Source organism: Anabrus simplex, chromosome 7 (genome assembly GCF_040414725.1).
Source record: "Anabrus simplex isolate iqAnaSimp1 chromosome 7, ASM4041472v1, whole genome shotgun sequence".
Lineage (NCBI taxonomy): Eukaryota > Metazoa > Arthropoda > Insecta > Orthoptera > Tettigoniidae > Anabrus > Anabrus simplex.
In genome coordinates, this window is record NC_090271.1 from 236318875 (window position 1) to 236336867 (window position 17993).

The 17993-nt window shown below is 40.6% G+C and overlaps 1 protein-coding gene across 1 annotated transcript in view; it reads right to left on the reverse strand.

Moving 5' to 3' along the window:
• Positions 1-17671, reverse strand: part of Zip99C (Zinc transporter Zip99C) — a 188607-nt gene extending 170936 nt beyond the window's left edge. The window contains exon 1 of the mRNA XM_067151621.2: positions 17112-17671. Coding sequence (XP_067007722.2) covers positions 17112-17388 — 277 coding nt within the window. The 5' untranslated portion in view covers positions 17389-17671. The remainder of the gene's footprint in view (positions 1-17111) is intronic.
• Positions 17672-17993: the final 322 nt, after the last annotated feature.

Here is a 17993-nt window from a genome sequence, read left to right on the forward strand (position 1 = left end):
AGAATCCCGTAGCGAAGCACGGGTACATCAACTATTCGTCAATAAATTGAAATATGAGGGTACGTGAAAGGATTTGAGAAGGAAACAAGAGAGGAAATTACATGAAAAGGGATGAAAGGTACATTTTGCATCAAATTAGACGTGATCCTAAGTTCAGTGTACCAAAAGTAAGACAGTAACCAGACTACACGTCGTGTTGCATGGAGAAACGACTACCGTGGCGTGAGGTCAACGCAAGAAGCCTTTAATTAGAACGAACAGACCACGAAATGCGGGAAAAGTAAAACCTCGTAGGCTTCGCAAATCTAACTCCAATATCCGAAAAAGAACACAAGAGGAGGACGGTCAGGAGAGACGAACACCTCCCCCCCCCCCCAACCGGAAGCGCAACTCAGTTGCGTCTGCGTTAAGAGAGCACTACAAGATCCTTTTTTTTCAGGCCTCGCACATACACGAACATAGTAAGCTATCACCGCACGACCTTGAAAGGTTGTTCTCACAATATTACTGGCTATACAAAAGACGACCTCGATTTGTGCGCAATACACTGCCAATATGTAAATAGGCAAGAAATAAAAGCCGGCCTGTGAAGATGTTTCCAGGTACTATCACTTCGATGTACAGCTACATAAGGATTAATAAATGTTAGCACGTAATACTGCATGTTGAACTACAAACACAGTTACTCGAAACAGAACTGAACTACCCTTTGATCAAATGTTATCTCCTCTCATGAAAAGGGAAACGCGGCAAACATGAAGCATCAACTTCAAATAAAAGTACTGTTCCAAGGAAGACTAAGAGTCTAGACCAGAATGAATACGTCCAGTTCAAACTCAAGTGCCACAGACATCTTCCATAGTTCGGTTATTTATTAACCGCATATCTACATCCAGTCCACTCGTCCAAACTATTAGTATAATTTTCTTCTTTCTTAATCCGTTTACCCCCCCCCCCCCCAGGGTTGGTTCTTCCCTCGGACTCAGCGAGGGAAGAACCACCTCTATCACCTCAAGGGCAGTGAGACTTTGGATCTGGAGATACAACTAGGATGGAGGACCAGTACCTCACCCAGGCTGCCTCACCTGCTATGCTGAACAGGGGTCTTGTGGGGGGATGGGAAGATCGGAAGGGATAGACAAGGGAAGGAAATGGACGGTGGCCGTAAGTTAGGTACCATCCCGACATTTGCCTGGAGGTGAAGTGGGAAACCACGGAACACTACTTCAAGGATAGCTGAGGTGGTAATAGAACCTCCCTCTACTCAGTCGACCTCCCAAGGCTGAATGGAACTCGTTCCAGCACTGATGCCACATTTCAGATTTCGTGACAGAGCCGCGAATCCAACCCGGGCCTCCGCGGGTGGTATGGATAAGCTCGTTCAAAGGAAAAAATAGTGTATGAAAATGCAGACATAGGTTACGTCCAAGATGCACGCTGGTTTTCCGAGTCAGACAGCCGGCGCCGAGTCGGCATAAGTATATCCTTTGTTGCTAAGCGGGACTGGCCACAATGCACCTGCGCACTGGTAGTCTGACTCACATGTTTACCGGAATGATGAGTTCATTCGGGTTTCAGACAACCTGCCGCGCAGGCTGTTGATTTTCGTGTTGAGTGTGTTCGACATTTTGTTAACGTTGGATATCGAGAATTTGATTTCAAAAGTTCAACTTAATTCTCCGATACGGGATAAGCGAATTAAAGATAATTCCAATAGGAACATCGTCGATGGTTGTTGGAGAAATATTTTTGTAGAAATGAAGACTGATGACATTCGAAAAATATGTTTTCGTCGGCAAGTAAGGCTTCGGCCACAGTGCAGGCGGCGAGCGGAGCGTTGCGTTGTGTGGCGGCAAAGATGAGACTCAAACCTGCGTTAGCAAATGCATGTGGCCATAGTGCCAGCGGCGCGTCATTTTGGAGGGGAAGTTGGCTCAAGGACAACGCTGCATGCCGCCAGCCGCTCACTCCTGTTTGAGATTTCAGCTGCGCCGCTCGCAATGACTGTTAGTGAATTAATAAGGGAGGTGATGAAAGTGCTAATTTCTGAAGTTTAAACCTGAACTTTCCTATGGAACGACAGAGAGAAGAATTTCGAAAACCTATATGTGACAAGGGAAGCCTGGAAAGAGATTGAAACGATCTTAAATATACGAGATAAATTCAGTTAAAAATCAATCACGGTTATGGACATAAACAATAGTGTATTTAATGCAACATATTATTATTATTATTATTATTATTATTATTTTACGCTCTATTATTATTGTTTAATTAATATTATTATCCTTTGTCATATATTCCCGATATGAAAACTTATGTTCGTCATTACATCTGACTTTTATGGGTCTCTGGAAGTTGGTGACTTGCTTTTGCAGTCGCGCCTTAAGTTTTAGAAAGAAGTCAAAAGTTTGAATGGACATAGAAGTTTATTTGAAACATCTTAGCAGGAAATCAATTCAGTTCTCCATATAAATGATGAAATTCCCCATGCATTTCACGTAATTTATTTACTGGATGATCACGAAATTCTTTCCTAGACCTACGTCGAATTCTTCAGTTTAGATAAAACATTTCTAAAAGCAGAGACAAACGAGAAAATTGAAACTGCCATCATCTAATCACTACGTACAGGGGAGACGCCGCGCCGCTGAGTGACTCTTGCTAGATGTCCACACAGCCGCTCTCTCCTCCCCACTCTTCAATTTTTCGATAGCGGCAACGCTCCGCTCGCCTCCTGCACTGTGGTCGTAGCCTAACTGTGGAAAAAGGTGTTTGTACTCGCAGTAAATAGATCCTAAATCATTAATTGGATGTATATCACTTCTCATTCGTTTTAATTTGGTTGTAACATTGTCACTTAGCAGCAATAGACCTGCAGCCTGTTCTCTTATTAGTTCCATGCTACACTGATCAGTTGTATCTCATATCTTTTCTTTTGTGGCAGCTCTATCTCCACTGACAACCAGCTTTCATAATGGCCACATCCCACCTGCCGCTCAGAGTCAGACAGCGCCGACTGTCTGACTCAGAAAACCAGCTTGCATCTTGGACGTACCAATACACATCAAATGTTTTAACAATAATAATAATAATAATAATAATAATAATAATAATAATAATAATAATAATAATAATAATGGCTTTATGTCCCACTACTTTTACGGTTTTTGGAGACGCCGAGGTGCCGGAATTTAGTCCCACAGATCTTTTACGTGCCAGTAAACCTACCGACATGAGACTGACGTATTTGAGCACCTTCAAAGTTGGGGTCAGAAGGCTAGCGCCTCAACCATCTGAGCCACTCAGCCCGACATCAAATGTTTTAACAGACGGTACAGCGTATACCGACCAGTGTATCACGCTCAATTTCAACTATCGTATTTTATCATCATGGACAAAATATGTACTAATATAGGATACGATACAATATATCAGGCAATTTCGAGCTACGATGTCCAACAGTCACAAAATTCCCTGCTTTTTAGAACGTACTGCCTAATTAAGGAACTGAAGTAGATGAGCTAGAGAACGCCATGTTCGAGCCCTAAAATGAATTATCTATAAAAATGCAAAAATAACACTTGACCGGTAGGTTAAACTTAACTGCATTACTGACCGCGAAAACTCACTGGCCACTTCACAGAAACTACACAATTATACTCCTTTATTAGACATGGCGCGAAACCCAAACCACTTATCCAGTAGGTTATTACTATTAGTATGACACTTAAGCTGGTCATCAGTACCCTACAATATATTTTTTCCTAGTGGTTTATCGTCGTACAACCCATTTAAGGTGTTCAGCGACGCAAGGATAGGAAAGAGCTAGGATTGCGGAGGTAGCAGTCGCGGCCTTAACGTATAGGCTCAGCATTTGCCTGCTGTGAAAAAGGGAAAGAACAAGTGGCTGTGCGGTTTGTGTCATGAGGCTATCTGCTTGCCTTCGGGAGACAGTGGCTTCGGAACCCCCTCCCCCTGTCGGCACCACTGAAAAATTGTCTTCCGTGGTTTCCTATTTTCACACCAGGCAAATACCAGGACTGTACCCGGTACCTTAAGTAAGGCCACGGTCGCTTCCTTCCCACCCCAAGCCCGTTTCTATCCCATCGTCGCCATAAGACCTCTCTGTGTCGGTGCGACGTAAAGCAACTTTAAAAAAATGGTAGTACAACGATATATTGTAGTCGGCGACTGTACAAGGGACTTAATTACAATGCAGTAACTTCCCCTACACATGAGTTTAACACATGCAAGATCTGGCTGCATCAGACAAGCGAAGCTCAAGGAATTCCCCCCTCCCCCGGGCGTTTCATTCTTCAAGCGATAAAAAGGCCACTCTTGCCTGATTCAGATTCCACAGAAGCAGTAGCCAATGTATCGGGACTTTGATAGGATATTCTGTACCAAGTACCAAGTATAGACCGGGTATCTCCTCAGTTACTACTGCTGCTACTAAATGTAATTATGTACCCTGGAGGGATATCGCGGGCCTCAGAGGGTTACGCCCTCTCAGGAGATGCAGTACGCTGATTTGTGCGGAGAATGGTGAGGTGGGCGAGGCTGTGGCTTAAAAAGATCGCCATAGTACAGGAGAATGGAAAACAATTCTCCGGACAGCCGACAGCAGGGTTCAGCCTCTCCGTCCCCCAAATGTAAAGCTGCAGCGCTAGCCAATTCGGCGATTATTTTCTGGACGTGTTTTACATTCAATGAGAAAAAAAGTGTGCAAAATTTGTGAGATACTCAGAATGGGTCAAACAAATATTTTGCGATCACAAAGTGGCTTAGAGCCTTCGAAGACACCACGGGAGCAAAATGAGAGCTTAAGACAAGTATATCATCCAAAAGCACGGATTCAGCGTACTTAATGTCTTACGTTATATTTACTTATTGGAGATAGTTGGGTGACGACCACAGGACCAGGTTTCTTCCTTTTAAATCTTCTACCTGACCTCCTCCAAGGTCAATGTTCTGTTTCAGCGCAAATAGTCTGAGGTCAAGGGAGTCTCATAACATCTTATTGTCCTTCCTTTCCTTCTCTACTACCGACACATTTAATTTTCGAAGGACCGAACCTCTGCAGATTTCCCTTCAAAATAAATAACCTAATTAATTAAAATAAATAAGTTACATAACCCTAACTACACCTTACTGTACTATTTTCAGTTAGTGTGTGTTTTACAGATATGCTTTTAGTGTTTTAATTTACATTGTATTTGCTATGTGTTTGACAGACTGAAAAGCCTTTGCTACTATTTTCAACAAACACTAAGCAAAGAGAAAGAAACTCTGTTTTGCCAGGAATTTCCCACCACCATGACAACCTTGCAAAACATCTGCTATGCCCTTACTCATGCATGTATGACCTCATACCAGATACCACTTCGAAAACACAGAGGACTTTACCACACATATAGATTAACTGCATAAACAGCATATGCTAACCTTTTGACAAGGGTTCAAAGGCGAATCAATCCGCATCTTCAGCACAAAACAAAATAACCTAAATCTAAGATTTTCCCACTTATGGACCTAGGAAGAATCCGTGGTAGTCATGAGACAAAACAACGGGAATTAACAGACACTCTAGCATATCCAGCTCTTCGCAGAATGACGGTAACTGCACAAGGGAATTCGCATGAAATACTGAAAACTTAAAACCGTCGGAAGGAAAAATGGAGTCAACTACCGTAGGTCAGATTAGAGCTAAGAAGAGAAAGTATACTGACCAACTCAGCTGAAGGACATGTGGTCGCCAATCTAAAGCTGTAAGTCGTGACACCTGGGGCGATACTTAACTACAGCCTCGCTTAAATAAAACACACTAGCTCTGACACCATGACATCAGTAGATATAAAAAAATGTTATTGGTTTCATAACACAGCAAATTCTTTTATGGTCTCCGAGTATAGGGGAGAGAGGAGCAATTGCACGCACCTAAGGCAAAACACCTGTATAAGGTACTATACTGCATCCAACATTTTTACAGTACTTCAGTATTATAGGAAATATATTTAAGAATACAGAGTGTGGAATTCAAAGTACACAAGTAGTAAAGTTCCAGAGTCTTCTATCGAAATTGGTTTTGCGTACCATTACCCACCCATGAATGGCAATGGCACGCATGTATTTCTTTCGCGACAGAAGAAACAAACATCGTTGGTGGTATTCCTCCGTGGCAACCCAGACACCACTTCTCCGTGCAATCATCATTATCATCATCTTGACAAAGTTCATCATCACATATTTTATCTGACGAACTGTTGTTGTCTTGGAAAAGTACATTCTTTTTCTTCATATTCGTGAATTTGCAACTCGAGCCTTCTTTACAATATGTATAATCGTTTCTTTCTTTTCCAACTCCTCTAATACTAACTTCCTGGGTGTGGCTGTCAAAATTTCAGAGTGCTGCTTAGGCCTAGACCTTTGTGTTTTCGCACAAAATGTTAATGCTCTGATAGGGATAGGAGAGGAATTGATACAACAATATAATTACCCGTAGGATTCATGGCGAAACATACAGTAATATTTCGTCCTCGTTCTAAGCTGGTCGCTGTCTAGTGTCCTTACTTGCTTTTGACCTTTGCGGGCAATTATTGAAGGTGGCTTCTGGACGGTCGAAATGCTGGGTTCATCAACGTATACATACATGCCGGAGGAAACATACGTTTTTCACTGACAGTAAAGAGATTATGATAAGGTCTGTCAACTTCTGCTTCATTAAATGATAAAATTCTGCTTATGCTAGTTGCTTCGTGCATCTGCAGACCGAGTTCTGGGTTTCTTGTGAAGAAACCTTGCGGCCAGTCGTTGCAGCCAGCTAAGTTAGTAGTGTTGTTAAAATTGTTAGAAAGATTGTTCCTGACCGCAAATTCATAGGCAACACGACGTAGTTTAATCATCGGCATGCCGTAAAATAGCCTAGCCAATTGAAGAAGATGAGAACCGAATTGTACGCACTGAAGGGGCAATGAGACGCAGAGCGCGTACGATTACCCCTCTAGACACCTTCTGTCCTGCCATTTAATAACCGATGAAGCAAAAATGGAAATCACGTGTGTATCACAAGATATCGCTTTTCACATTAAGAATACTGAAGACTTTCGAGGAAAAAATGGATAGTTTAGTACGTACCTTAATATAAATTCAACTCTTCTGATGTAAGATGATGTAACAAAACAAATATTTCTGCACAGCACAAGAAACATACGCAACTCAGGCTGAAATTATGCTGGAATCAACGTTGTGGTGACTCCCCATTAGATTGAAGCAGTTTACAGAAATGCTTGCTACCATGGGAAGGGATTTAGAGGGGTGCGTCCCATTGCCCCTCTCTCCCCTACTGAGGAGCCGGAATTTTGTCCTGCAATAACTCTTACGCGCCACAAATCGGGACGTGACGATGCTCTCCGTTTCCGTTTTTTTCCGACATGAATTTATCACATCTGTTCTCACACTCCAGTTCCGTGCAGTTATGTCAGTAGTCAAGTGTTTCATAATGAATTTTTGTGATGATGGATGATCTGTCAATGATAGCTTGGATGAAGAGGAAAAAACAGCGGGTTTACCACGGGTTAAGAAGGAAAATTTTCTAATGTGTATAAGGGCTTCATGGAAGAAGAAATAGTGTCACGAACTTTCAGAATGAGCAGAAATACATTCAGTGTGCTGTTGAAGGAGGTCTTAAAAAAGGACACATTTTGGAGACTTGCAATTACACCGAAGGAAATGCTAATACTCTGTGGTGTAGTGGTTAGTGTGAATAGCTGCCACCCGCGAAGGCCCGGGTTCGATTCCCGGCTCTGCCACGAAATTTGAAACGTGGTACGAGGGCTGAAACAGGTTCCAGTCAGCCTCGGAAGGTCAACTGAGTAGAGGTGTTCGATTCCCACCTCAGCCATCCTCGAAGTAGCTTCACACTTCTCCTGCAGGCAAATGCCGAGATGCTTTTAAACTTACGGCCACGACCGCTTCCTTCCCTCTTCCTTGTCTATCCCAATCTTTCCATGCTCCCCCAAGGCCCCTGTTCAGCACAGCAGGTGAGGCCGCCTCGACGAGGTACTGATACTCATTTTCCCAGTTGTATCCCCGACCCAATGTCTCACGCTCCAGGACATTGCCCCTTGAGGCGGTAGAGGTGGGACCCCTCGCTGAGCCCGAGGGAAAAGCCAAGCCCGGACGGTAAACGGATTAAGAAAGGAAGAAAGAAATGTTAATGCATGCAAATTTCTCAGAATGTACATTTTATAATAATAATATTATTACTATGACATTATATTAGCCCGCATGGTGGCCATGATCGTTAAGGCGTTGAAGTCGAAATGAACTGACACCTTGGTTAGCCGGTTCGAGTCCGTTGGTCGAAAAGAATTTTACCGCCAGAATGTTGGCCGGCAGGGTAAGGGAGGTGATGGTATACAATTTCTAATCACTAGATTGCATGTCAAAGACCTGGATTACATTCCAAACTTCTCCGCAGTGCTCATACGGAGTGAGGGCATATGACGCTGTCGATGATTTGTCCGTTAAATTAAGACGTTAAGCCACTAGCACAGCCCTTGGTGCTTTTCGACAGGAGAAGGCTATGTGCCGCCACCGGGTTTCACCCTCTCCCTTCCTAATATCATAGATCACGTTATTCATTTCATCTCAAACTCGGACGAGTTTGACGCCGGGCAGGGGTATCCGGTCATAAAAACTCGCCACGACAGGTTCATCTTACCTCACATCCGACCCCGTAGAGAAACAGGACAAGGGATGTACAAACAAATGAACTATAATATTTTATTATACAGGCCTATATGACTTTTTATAATGTTACTAACTTCAAAAAAGGTGAATCAATTACCAAACAGTTTTTCTTAAATTGATAATAAAATGTTATAATTACGTTCATCCTCCATTTTTTCTCCTATTTCGTCCCATACACGCTTCTTAAAGTCGCTGTCCGTGTATTTCAGAGCAGCTAAATTATATAAAACAGTGTGCGCGTGCACTAATCCAATCAGCAGTTCGTCCTTCATTTCGGGAAGTAAGGAATCAGTTCAAACCTACACAAATAACCACGTTTCCAAAATAACCGAGAAGCGGGAAGGCGCGAAAAGAGAAATAAAGAAAATATCGTTGACGAGCGAATAGGTTTTGCCGGCACGGATCACGAAGAAGCACGGAAGATCACGGCGAATGCCGTCAGCGGAAGTGTTGGAACTCGTCGAACGCTTCGTTTACAAGGAGACGATTATTTTATTTTCAGGGTTGTCGCCGTCACGTCCCGGAGATGTGTGAATCGACCTTAATCAAATACAGTACTGTATTTGCTTAAATCTACTAAGACGCGACCGGCGTATATGACAAGGAAACCCTTCCAGCTGTAAGCCTCCGATCTGATTAAGATTTGGTACAATGACTTCAGTAGGAATGCTTTATTCAGCCATATCAAAATTAGATGCCCAGTCGTCTATTTGGTTCCTGTTTTGGGGTGTCAAAGTCTGCTCATTTAAACACCGCGTAGACAGGTGTGAATGGCGGGAAGCAGGTAGAGGTGGAAAGTAATGGGTGTGCGAGAGAGGAAGAGTGAGTGTGACACAAATGATCTGGCCGGCCGCCCAGATTGACAAACGTCTGGTCCTGTGAGGAAAAGAACGGGAAACTACCTCACTTCTCATTTCCCTTTTACACCTACCTCTCCAGTGACACCTAGGCTACTTATGACAGCTGATGGTGGATCTGTTGAGGTTCCAACCAGCTTCCGGCTGAGGACATAACAATACGGATATTTAATAGAACGAAAGTTTGTACATATTATATTTCAATGTATTTTTATTTCTTCTGTAACAGCTCTGATCAGCCTGGCTGCAGGTGTAGCTATCACGAGCGTCACAGACATATGCCTACATAATTATGACATACAGATACTGATACCAGGCTAATTTGACAATTCTTCACAAGTCCTATACATACCGAGGTCAGGTTGGTGGGATTACGCCTAATGCTGGCCCCTAAATTATTAGGCGGGCTCCTCAATTCAGAGAAAATTTCTGCATCACTGTTCTATAGTATCATCCGAGATAGCTATGCCATATGCCATGATTAAATGAAAAGAGCTGTGATATAGGTACTACGTTTTTGGTTTCCACGCTTGTCATCTGAGTTAAACAAAGAGCATCATTCAGCTTTCTACCGACATACTGAATATAGTCTGATCATAAAGATTAAATCAACAATTATCCTTAGCACTGTAATTTGGTATATTTGACCATATGAAGCATATTATATAATAATTTGTAAAGCATCTTTTTGCTCTGCACAGTTTTGAAGTTAATACCATTTGTTTTTGTCATGTAACTTTATACCTCTCACACAGAAGCACTGATCGAGATCTCTAAGACTACTAGCAGTACAAAGGAATGAACAGTAATGATCAAGGATTATAGATCTGAATACAATAATAGGCGTCATTGATCATTTGTATATAATACATAAACTTGTTTTCAAAGTGCACAGGAAGCTACTTTTACTTTTCTCTTCAAATTAAGAAGAACCCACTTTTTTGTTAATTCTTTATCCTGTGAAGGAAACGTGACGAAAAATGTTTATGATGACTGAGGTTGGGACATGGGTACATGCTGCAGTAATTTGCATATAGTAGTTACCATTTTAAATAAATATGGAATAGAAATTAATACTATTCAGAATAAGGAACAAATACTCACTTATAAAATGATATAGGCCTATTTCTTGTTTTATTCGCTCTATTCGTACAATTATATGCAGAACATGAGGTAGGACATTTGCTTGTTGACAGCTAACGAGTGCCTCAAGAAAAAATGTTGGACGTGTCACAACCTTCCTCAGCCAGGTGTGCTACATGGGCCTGTCCAACCAGTATATGTAGTATGATAGTGGTTGTTGATGAAAACATAATATTTATAAAACAAGATTAAATTTATTTTTAAACTAGGCTACTTGCCGTTCAGTTCTATCTACAATATATACTATACATTACAAGGAAATAGACATTAAACAAATATACATTGCATGTCCAATCAAGTCGATCCAGGTCACGCTGGAGTTGCGCGACTGTAACTTTCCCTGAAGCATGACATTCCGTTTTATACCAATCACGATCTCAGCTAAAATGTTCAACTATTAATAAAGTTAATATAAAAGATGTGCCACATTCAAAAGCTGAAAGCCAGTTCGTTCAGCTTTGTAGCAATTTGAGAACAACGATAGATAGGCATACCAAAAATCGGTGAGTAGGCTATTCAATTAATAATTCAAGTTCACACAAAAACTATTTTAATGCAACATTCAGACAAGGATAGCACAACTTAAAACAGAGGAAAGTGAATATCATGTGCAACTGACAAGGTAGGCCTAGATCCACAATAGAATTATTCCCAACTCCATCAGGATCTAACACCCCTACCCCTCCCCCCACCCCCAAATCTGTAGTTCTAATACTGAAGCTACAAGCTCAGAAAGGCAAGCCCAGAGAAAAGAGAGAAAAGGCCAAATCTAATACAGAACAGAGATACATTTTAAAATCAACAAACTGATTTATAGGCCTATTTACAGGAACCAAAACTTGGTGCAGAATACAGACACATCTTATAACCTCGGCAACACTAAACCACCAGATTATCACCAATCATCATTAAGAGAAAGCTTACTGATACTTTTGGAAAGAAAAAACAAATTCATTTAAAAGAAGACGTCTAGTCTTTTCAAGATTCTTTGCTCATCAATCTAACGTACATATATCAACTCCCAGCGATTACATTTTTACATTTTCCTAAATAGGATAACCTACTCTTCATTGAACAAAATCATTTGGTGAACTTAAACAGCTTACAATGAAATTTTCAAGCCACAATAAAACCCAGTTTTGAATTATTTGGGGGATAGAATTTTAAATTTTTGTTCAGATTTGCATGTTTATTAGATCTAGAGAAGGCAAAAGATGGTTTAGGGCATGTAGCCGTCGCCTTGCATTCGGGAGATAGCGAGTTCGAATCCCGTTCTCAGCAGCCCTGAATATGGTTTTCGTAGTTTCCCAGTTTCACACCAGGTAAATACTGGGGCTGCAGCTTAATTAAGGCCATGGCCGCTTCTTTCCTGCTGCTAGCCCTTTCGTATCCCATCGTTGCGATAAGACCTACCTGTACGTAGGATGCTAAGGGTTTATTGTGTCACCTATTCAATACATTATGAATTTTAAAACACTTAGGAATTTATTATTATTTCCTATTGAGACATGTTTCGGCCTTCATTGAGGGCAAAGCACCTCCTCAAGGTACAAATCAGGCACCCGGTTGGTAATTAAATTGCAAACACTAAGATACGAACTTAACAGGTTACAATGGAAAGTCAAGAAAAAAGAAAAACATGTTCACTGATGATACAGTTAAACAATATATGTTTATAGACACAGTAGTCAGCACCAATGCGTAAAATCCAGGGTATTTAGCAGAGTCCAGCAGTGGTGGTCCGAAGAATAATTAACGCTACTCTATTAGGAAATCATAGAAAATGATAAAGTTTATACATATATTTACGTGGAGACAGATAGGGGAGAAAGGGTATAAAGTGTCTGGCGTCAATGTTTATACACATAAAGTTCATAGACGTAAAGTAAATTGTGTGTGTTGGGTATTCAGCCCGAAGGCTGATTTGATCCTCTGCAGCTCCGCCAACAGCTGTCATAAATAGCCTAGGCGTCACTGAAGAGGCGTACTAGGGAAGTGAGGAGTGAGGTAGTTTCCCGTTGCTTTCCTCACCGAGCCAGCAGTTGCTATTACCAAATACAGTAGAGACAATACGCGACACTGAGCGAGATATCGAGGGACAGCTATTGGAACTCACTCTAGCGGATAGACCTGAACAGTACTGATTCTCTCATAAGAGCACATGTATTTTTGTGTGAAGTTTTTGGTGTTATTTATGCATTTTCAGTGAGTTGACATAATTAAATAGTAGCGTGTGTCATTCCTTGATATCTCCTCTCAACATGAGGGGAAAGGTATGAGCTGTGTTTGGCTGCAGTAATTATAAAGTAGAGAAAAATGCGCGGTCGTTCTTCAGGTTCCCTCGTGACAAGAACATGTAAGTAATATTGTGTTTGCATATATATATATTCTTCCAGTGACAGATTTTTATAGTACCTCATAATCTTCTGACCTGCTCGACCCATATTTTAACTGGCATAAAATGTAATACGCATATTTTATTGTATAGTGCAGCAGTTAACCTTCAATACCGATGTGTTGTTGTAGGTGTGATCTGTGGGTTTTGAAATGTTACAGAAGTGATTTGGGTAAGGTGTACAAGAAAGACGGGACGTTACGCTTATATAAGAATTATAAGATCTGTTCAGATCATTAACCAGGTCAGCGACTTTACAAATCCTCGACTATACAGCCAAGGGTATATTACATTTTTACTCTAATTGTATGTAAATATTCCTCAAAGCATCACTATCAACAACATTTTCATACTTTTCTTTCTATAATCCCTTTCCTCAGATTAAAGAAGGAATTTTATAGATTTTCTTTGTTAGTAGGCTTCATGTTAAGAGGAAAATTGTCCAGCTTTTAAATGTTAATTCATTGCATCATGTGTGCAAGGAATGTGCCGATATTTTTATTGACAAGTGTCTTAATGTGATCATACAATGTTTTTTAAATGAGAAAAAAGACAAATCCAACCGTAAAAGTTCAGGCAGGAATGCTAAAGCTAAAAAAGTAATGCATAAATGAAAGATCAAGCCATTTCACAGCAGCCCATTTCATATCTTGTTTATGTGTCTAATTTCAATCTTTGAATAATAACCATTTAAATAATTATTCATTTATCCAGAATTGCTTTAGCAACTTCGAAGTTAATATCTCAATACCACTTTCTTTCTAGACGTAATTTATTTATCCATTTCCGTATATACATTTCCATTGATATCTGAATTTAGCGCGATTTGTTCAGGTCAAGTCATTAGGAGCGCCACCGTCGAATTGTCTCCCATTTTAGCAAGGCGAAATCCGTAAGTGTCGCGTATTGTCTCTACTGTATTTGCTATTACATATCAGTCTGCCAAGCCCACTGAAATGCATGCACCAACCGACCCTATGAGCGATATTTTCACACCATTCGTAACAGGGAATGGCTGCATAAGGAATGGTATTACAAGCATCACTCATACCTGTCATTTTCATATTGTCAAAGCCAAGGATGAGACTGAGACAGGTCAATGAGAGTAACAAAATTTGATATAGGCCATACCAGAAGACATAGTGCACTGTAAACACTACATCTCACCAACAAAAATTGTTTTTTAAAAAGAAGGCAAAAGACAGTACTAACAGAAAAGATGTTCACTGTACTGGGGAACTATGGGATAAAGGATAGATTATTAAAAGCAACCAAAGGCATTTAGGTTCACAACTGGGCTGTGGTGAGAACTGATTGTAGAATTAGTTCATTGTTCAAAGTACTTACAAGGGTGGACAAGACTGTACTCTTTCACCTTTGTTGTTCATAATTTAGATGGATCATTACTGAAAGGTATGAAGTGGCAGGGAAGGATTCAGGTCAGTGGAAACTTAATGAGCAGTTTGGCCTACGCTGATGACCTGGTCTTAAAGGCAGTCTAATATCATGGAACTTGAAAATAGGTACAATGAGTAGACTATAATATGAAAATTAGCCTTTGCAAGACTTAAGAGATGTCAGTAGGTAAGAATTGAATATCATGCTGGGAATATAAAGCTGTAACACGTAGATCATTTCAAGTACTTAGAATATATCGTCGGCGTTCTGGCAGAAGTTACCAAGTCCAAAAACATAGTTTTCAGATAAATGGGTTTTAAGAAATAAGCAATATATGATTCTATACCACTGTGAGGCTATCACACCTTTTGGGCTAGTTCTTTTTGCAATGCCTTCTACTAACTTATGTTACATATTAAGTGATTAAGTCCACTTAGTCACTTTTGCATGGATGTCAATCTTCAAAAAATGGACTTCAAATTAGAGGGCGGGATACCCGTACCCCCAAAATGGTTAATTCTATTAAAATAACGACCACGCCATCGTGTAGAAAGTGTTTTCTTTACCCCAGTAGTTCATTTAACTCAAATTCGTTGAAAATGGACTTAAGTCACTTCTGCCTGAAGCCCAACGATATATTCTCCCAGAAGGGTAATGTAGTAGACGAGACTGAATCAAGGTGCAAAGCTAATGCAGTAAGCTTGCAGTTGCAATTAACATTATTCTACAAGAAGGAAGTCAGCTCCCGGACTAAACTTTTTTTTTTTTTTTTTTTTTTTTTTTTTACACCGGTCTGTATTCAGACCAACTCTGCTTTATGGGAGTGAAAGTGGGGTGGACTCATGATATAGGCCTAATAACCTAAAAATAAAAATAATAATAATAATAACAGTTTTTATGCCCTACTGTTTCGGATACGCCAAGGTGCCGAAACTTAGCCTCGAAGTTCTTTTACGTGCCAGTTAATCTATTGACATGAGGCTAACATATTTGAACAACTTCAAATACCACTGGACTGAGCCAAATTGAACCTGCCAAGTTTGGAAGAGAAAACCAGTGCCTAACCGCCTGAGTCTCTCAGCCCGGCCTCAGGATATCTTATAAGTTAGAAGTAACAGACATTAAAATAGTGACAATGATTGTTACTACAACCAGATGGGGACAATGGCAAGAGAGCGCTCTGAACGATTAAATAAATGCCAAATTAGGAATGAACTTTTGATGAAGCTGTAGGCCTACACATAAACAGTCTTCAGTGGTAGGACCACATGAGACAAATGGAGGAGGATAAGTTATCTAGGAAATAAAGTTGGAATTCAAGAGGACAAATTGGGGCAAATATTTGTTTATAGGAAGGGGAGTTAGGGATTGGAATAACTTACCAAGGGAGATGTTCAGTAAATTTCGGTTACGGTACACAAGCCGGGTATCGCCAGTTCACTCGTAGGCGCCGTCATATGCTTATTAGGATACAAGGAAGGAGTAGAGGTGCGAAAATACTAGGTTTTTGTATTATTACCTGCCATACAGAACACTGAAGAAGACACTATATAGGACTGGTAGAGCACATGGCGACCATGTTTACTTGGTGACGGAGGGGTGATGATATATTATGTATTGCAATGTGAATTTAAATTAAGGTCATTCCTCACTTCTAACTGGGTGTCCTGAGGTCTACCGACTGACAAGGAGTTCGGAAAGGATCAATCTAACAAGTATAATAGCAGCTCTACATCTCAATAATCGGTTTTTTATTACATCAAAAACCCATTTCAGTAATATCTTCCCTTTAAAACGAGCCCCTCTTCAGCATATTGTGCTCTCATGTATACTCTAGATTCAATTTTGTAATCTAGTGCAAACAGAGAGACAGAAGGGGGGGGCTGCTGCTGCAAACCTGAAGCTACAGGGTGTCCCTCCCACACAACAGGCTATAACAATACCGCAGAAAACAAATGTCGAAGAAGTCACTAGGTTAACACGACATTAGAAGGCTACCTACGCACTTTTAGTTCGTTCAAGGCCCTGCAAGTCAGGACGATGAGCTCGACCATGGATCCACTTACCGAACAACAATGCGATAAGACTATCATCCACACAAACCAAATATGAACTTCGTTACGTAGAAAGATAGTCGTAGACTTCACTGTCTGGACAAACCGACCTCTGTTGACATTAAGTCATTACAAAAGCATAGGATCCCATTCATCTGTGTACTGTAGTTTGCCGTGCCTTACATAAAATATGTAATGCTAACGGAACCAGAGCTATCCTAGTAAAAACAGTGGCACACCTTCATTTATGACAATAAGCAGAAGACTGCAGAAACGGCAAAAAGTTAATACAGATTTTACTTCAAAATAAAACATTTTACGAAAATAATGGCTTATTAACTAGTCTGCATCTGTTATACTTGCTGATCTGAAGGATAAAGCACAAAAATATTCAATAAGACTGTCCTGGGAATTCAGACATAACATTGTATGTTTTAGAGGTTAGGTCATTCCCATCACACAATGCCAATAAGCCAAAAGAAACAATATAATATCAATGAATGTACATACCTCCAGAATTTAAATTAGCTCCTTCTTCAATAGGAATGACTAGAAGGGGAAATACTCCACTCAGTCCAATCACAAATGATCCGATCATGGAGCAAATCCATGGCTGATATTCCAAATTTGGCAACATTGATACCGCCATAATAAACAACGGCTCTGGAATGAACTGACCGAACATAGTCCTGTAGACATGCCAAATAGTCCCATCTGACGTTTCATTAAATTGGCAGCTAATTAAATCGGCTCCAGTCTCACTTACGGAACACATTTTATGCGTCATAAACTACTGTCAATGGTGGAATAGATCAAAACAAGTGAAATGTATTTTTATTACCAACGTTGCTTTGCAACGTGCACGAAAACTCACTAAGTATACGTACAATTACTCCAATGGTACACTTATCCCTTATACTCAAGATATCTTAAGTATGTTATATCTTACTCGAGGTGAAGACAATCACAAACAAACTTAACTGTAATCTTTCCTCGCGAAGTGACACAAACCACTTACACGCACTGGTGCACAGTAGTTTGAGACTGTCGAATCCGTTGACACAACTCGCCGTAATAAATACGGCTGATAAGAATGTTTCGGAAACTTACCGATAGATGGCAACCAGAAACATTTCAAAGCACTGCTTGCTCGATCGAAGCAGCCATAGGATGCAGATCGAGCAGGCAGTGTTTCAAAGCATCACGAAAGCGCTGTATGTCGCGCTACTGAACGGAAAAACATGATACGGACTTTTACCCTGTGAAGCTAGACAAAGTCCTAATTTTGAGATATCGAAAAAATCAACGCTTAGCGTTTTTTGTTAATCCGAATAATTAAAGCAAATTTAAAGGAAAGATATTGTTGACAGTGGAGGATATTCTTTAACAGAC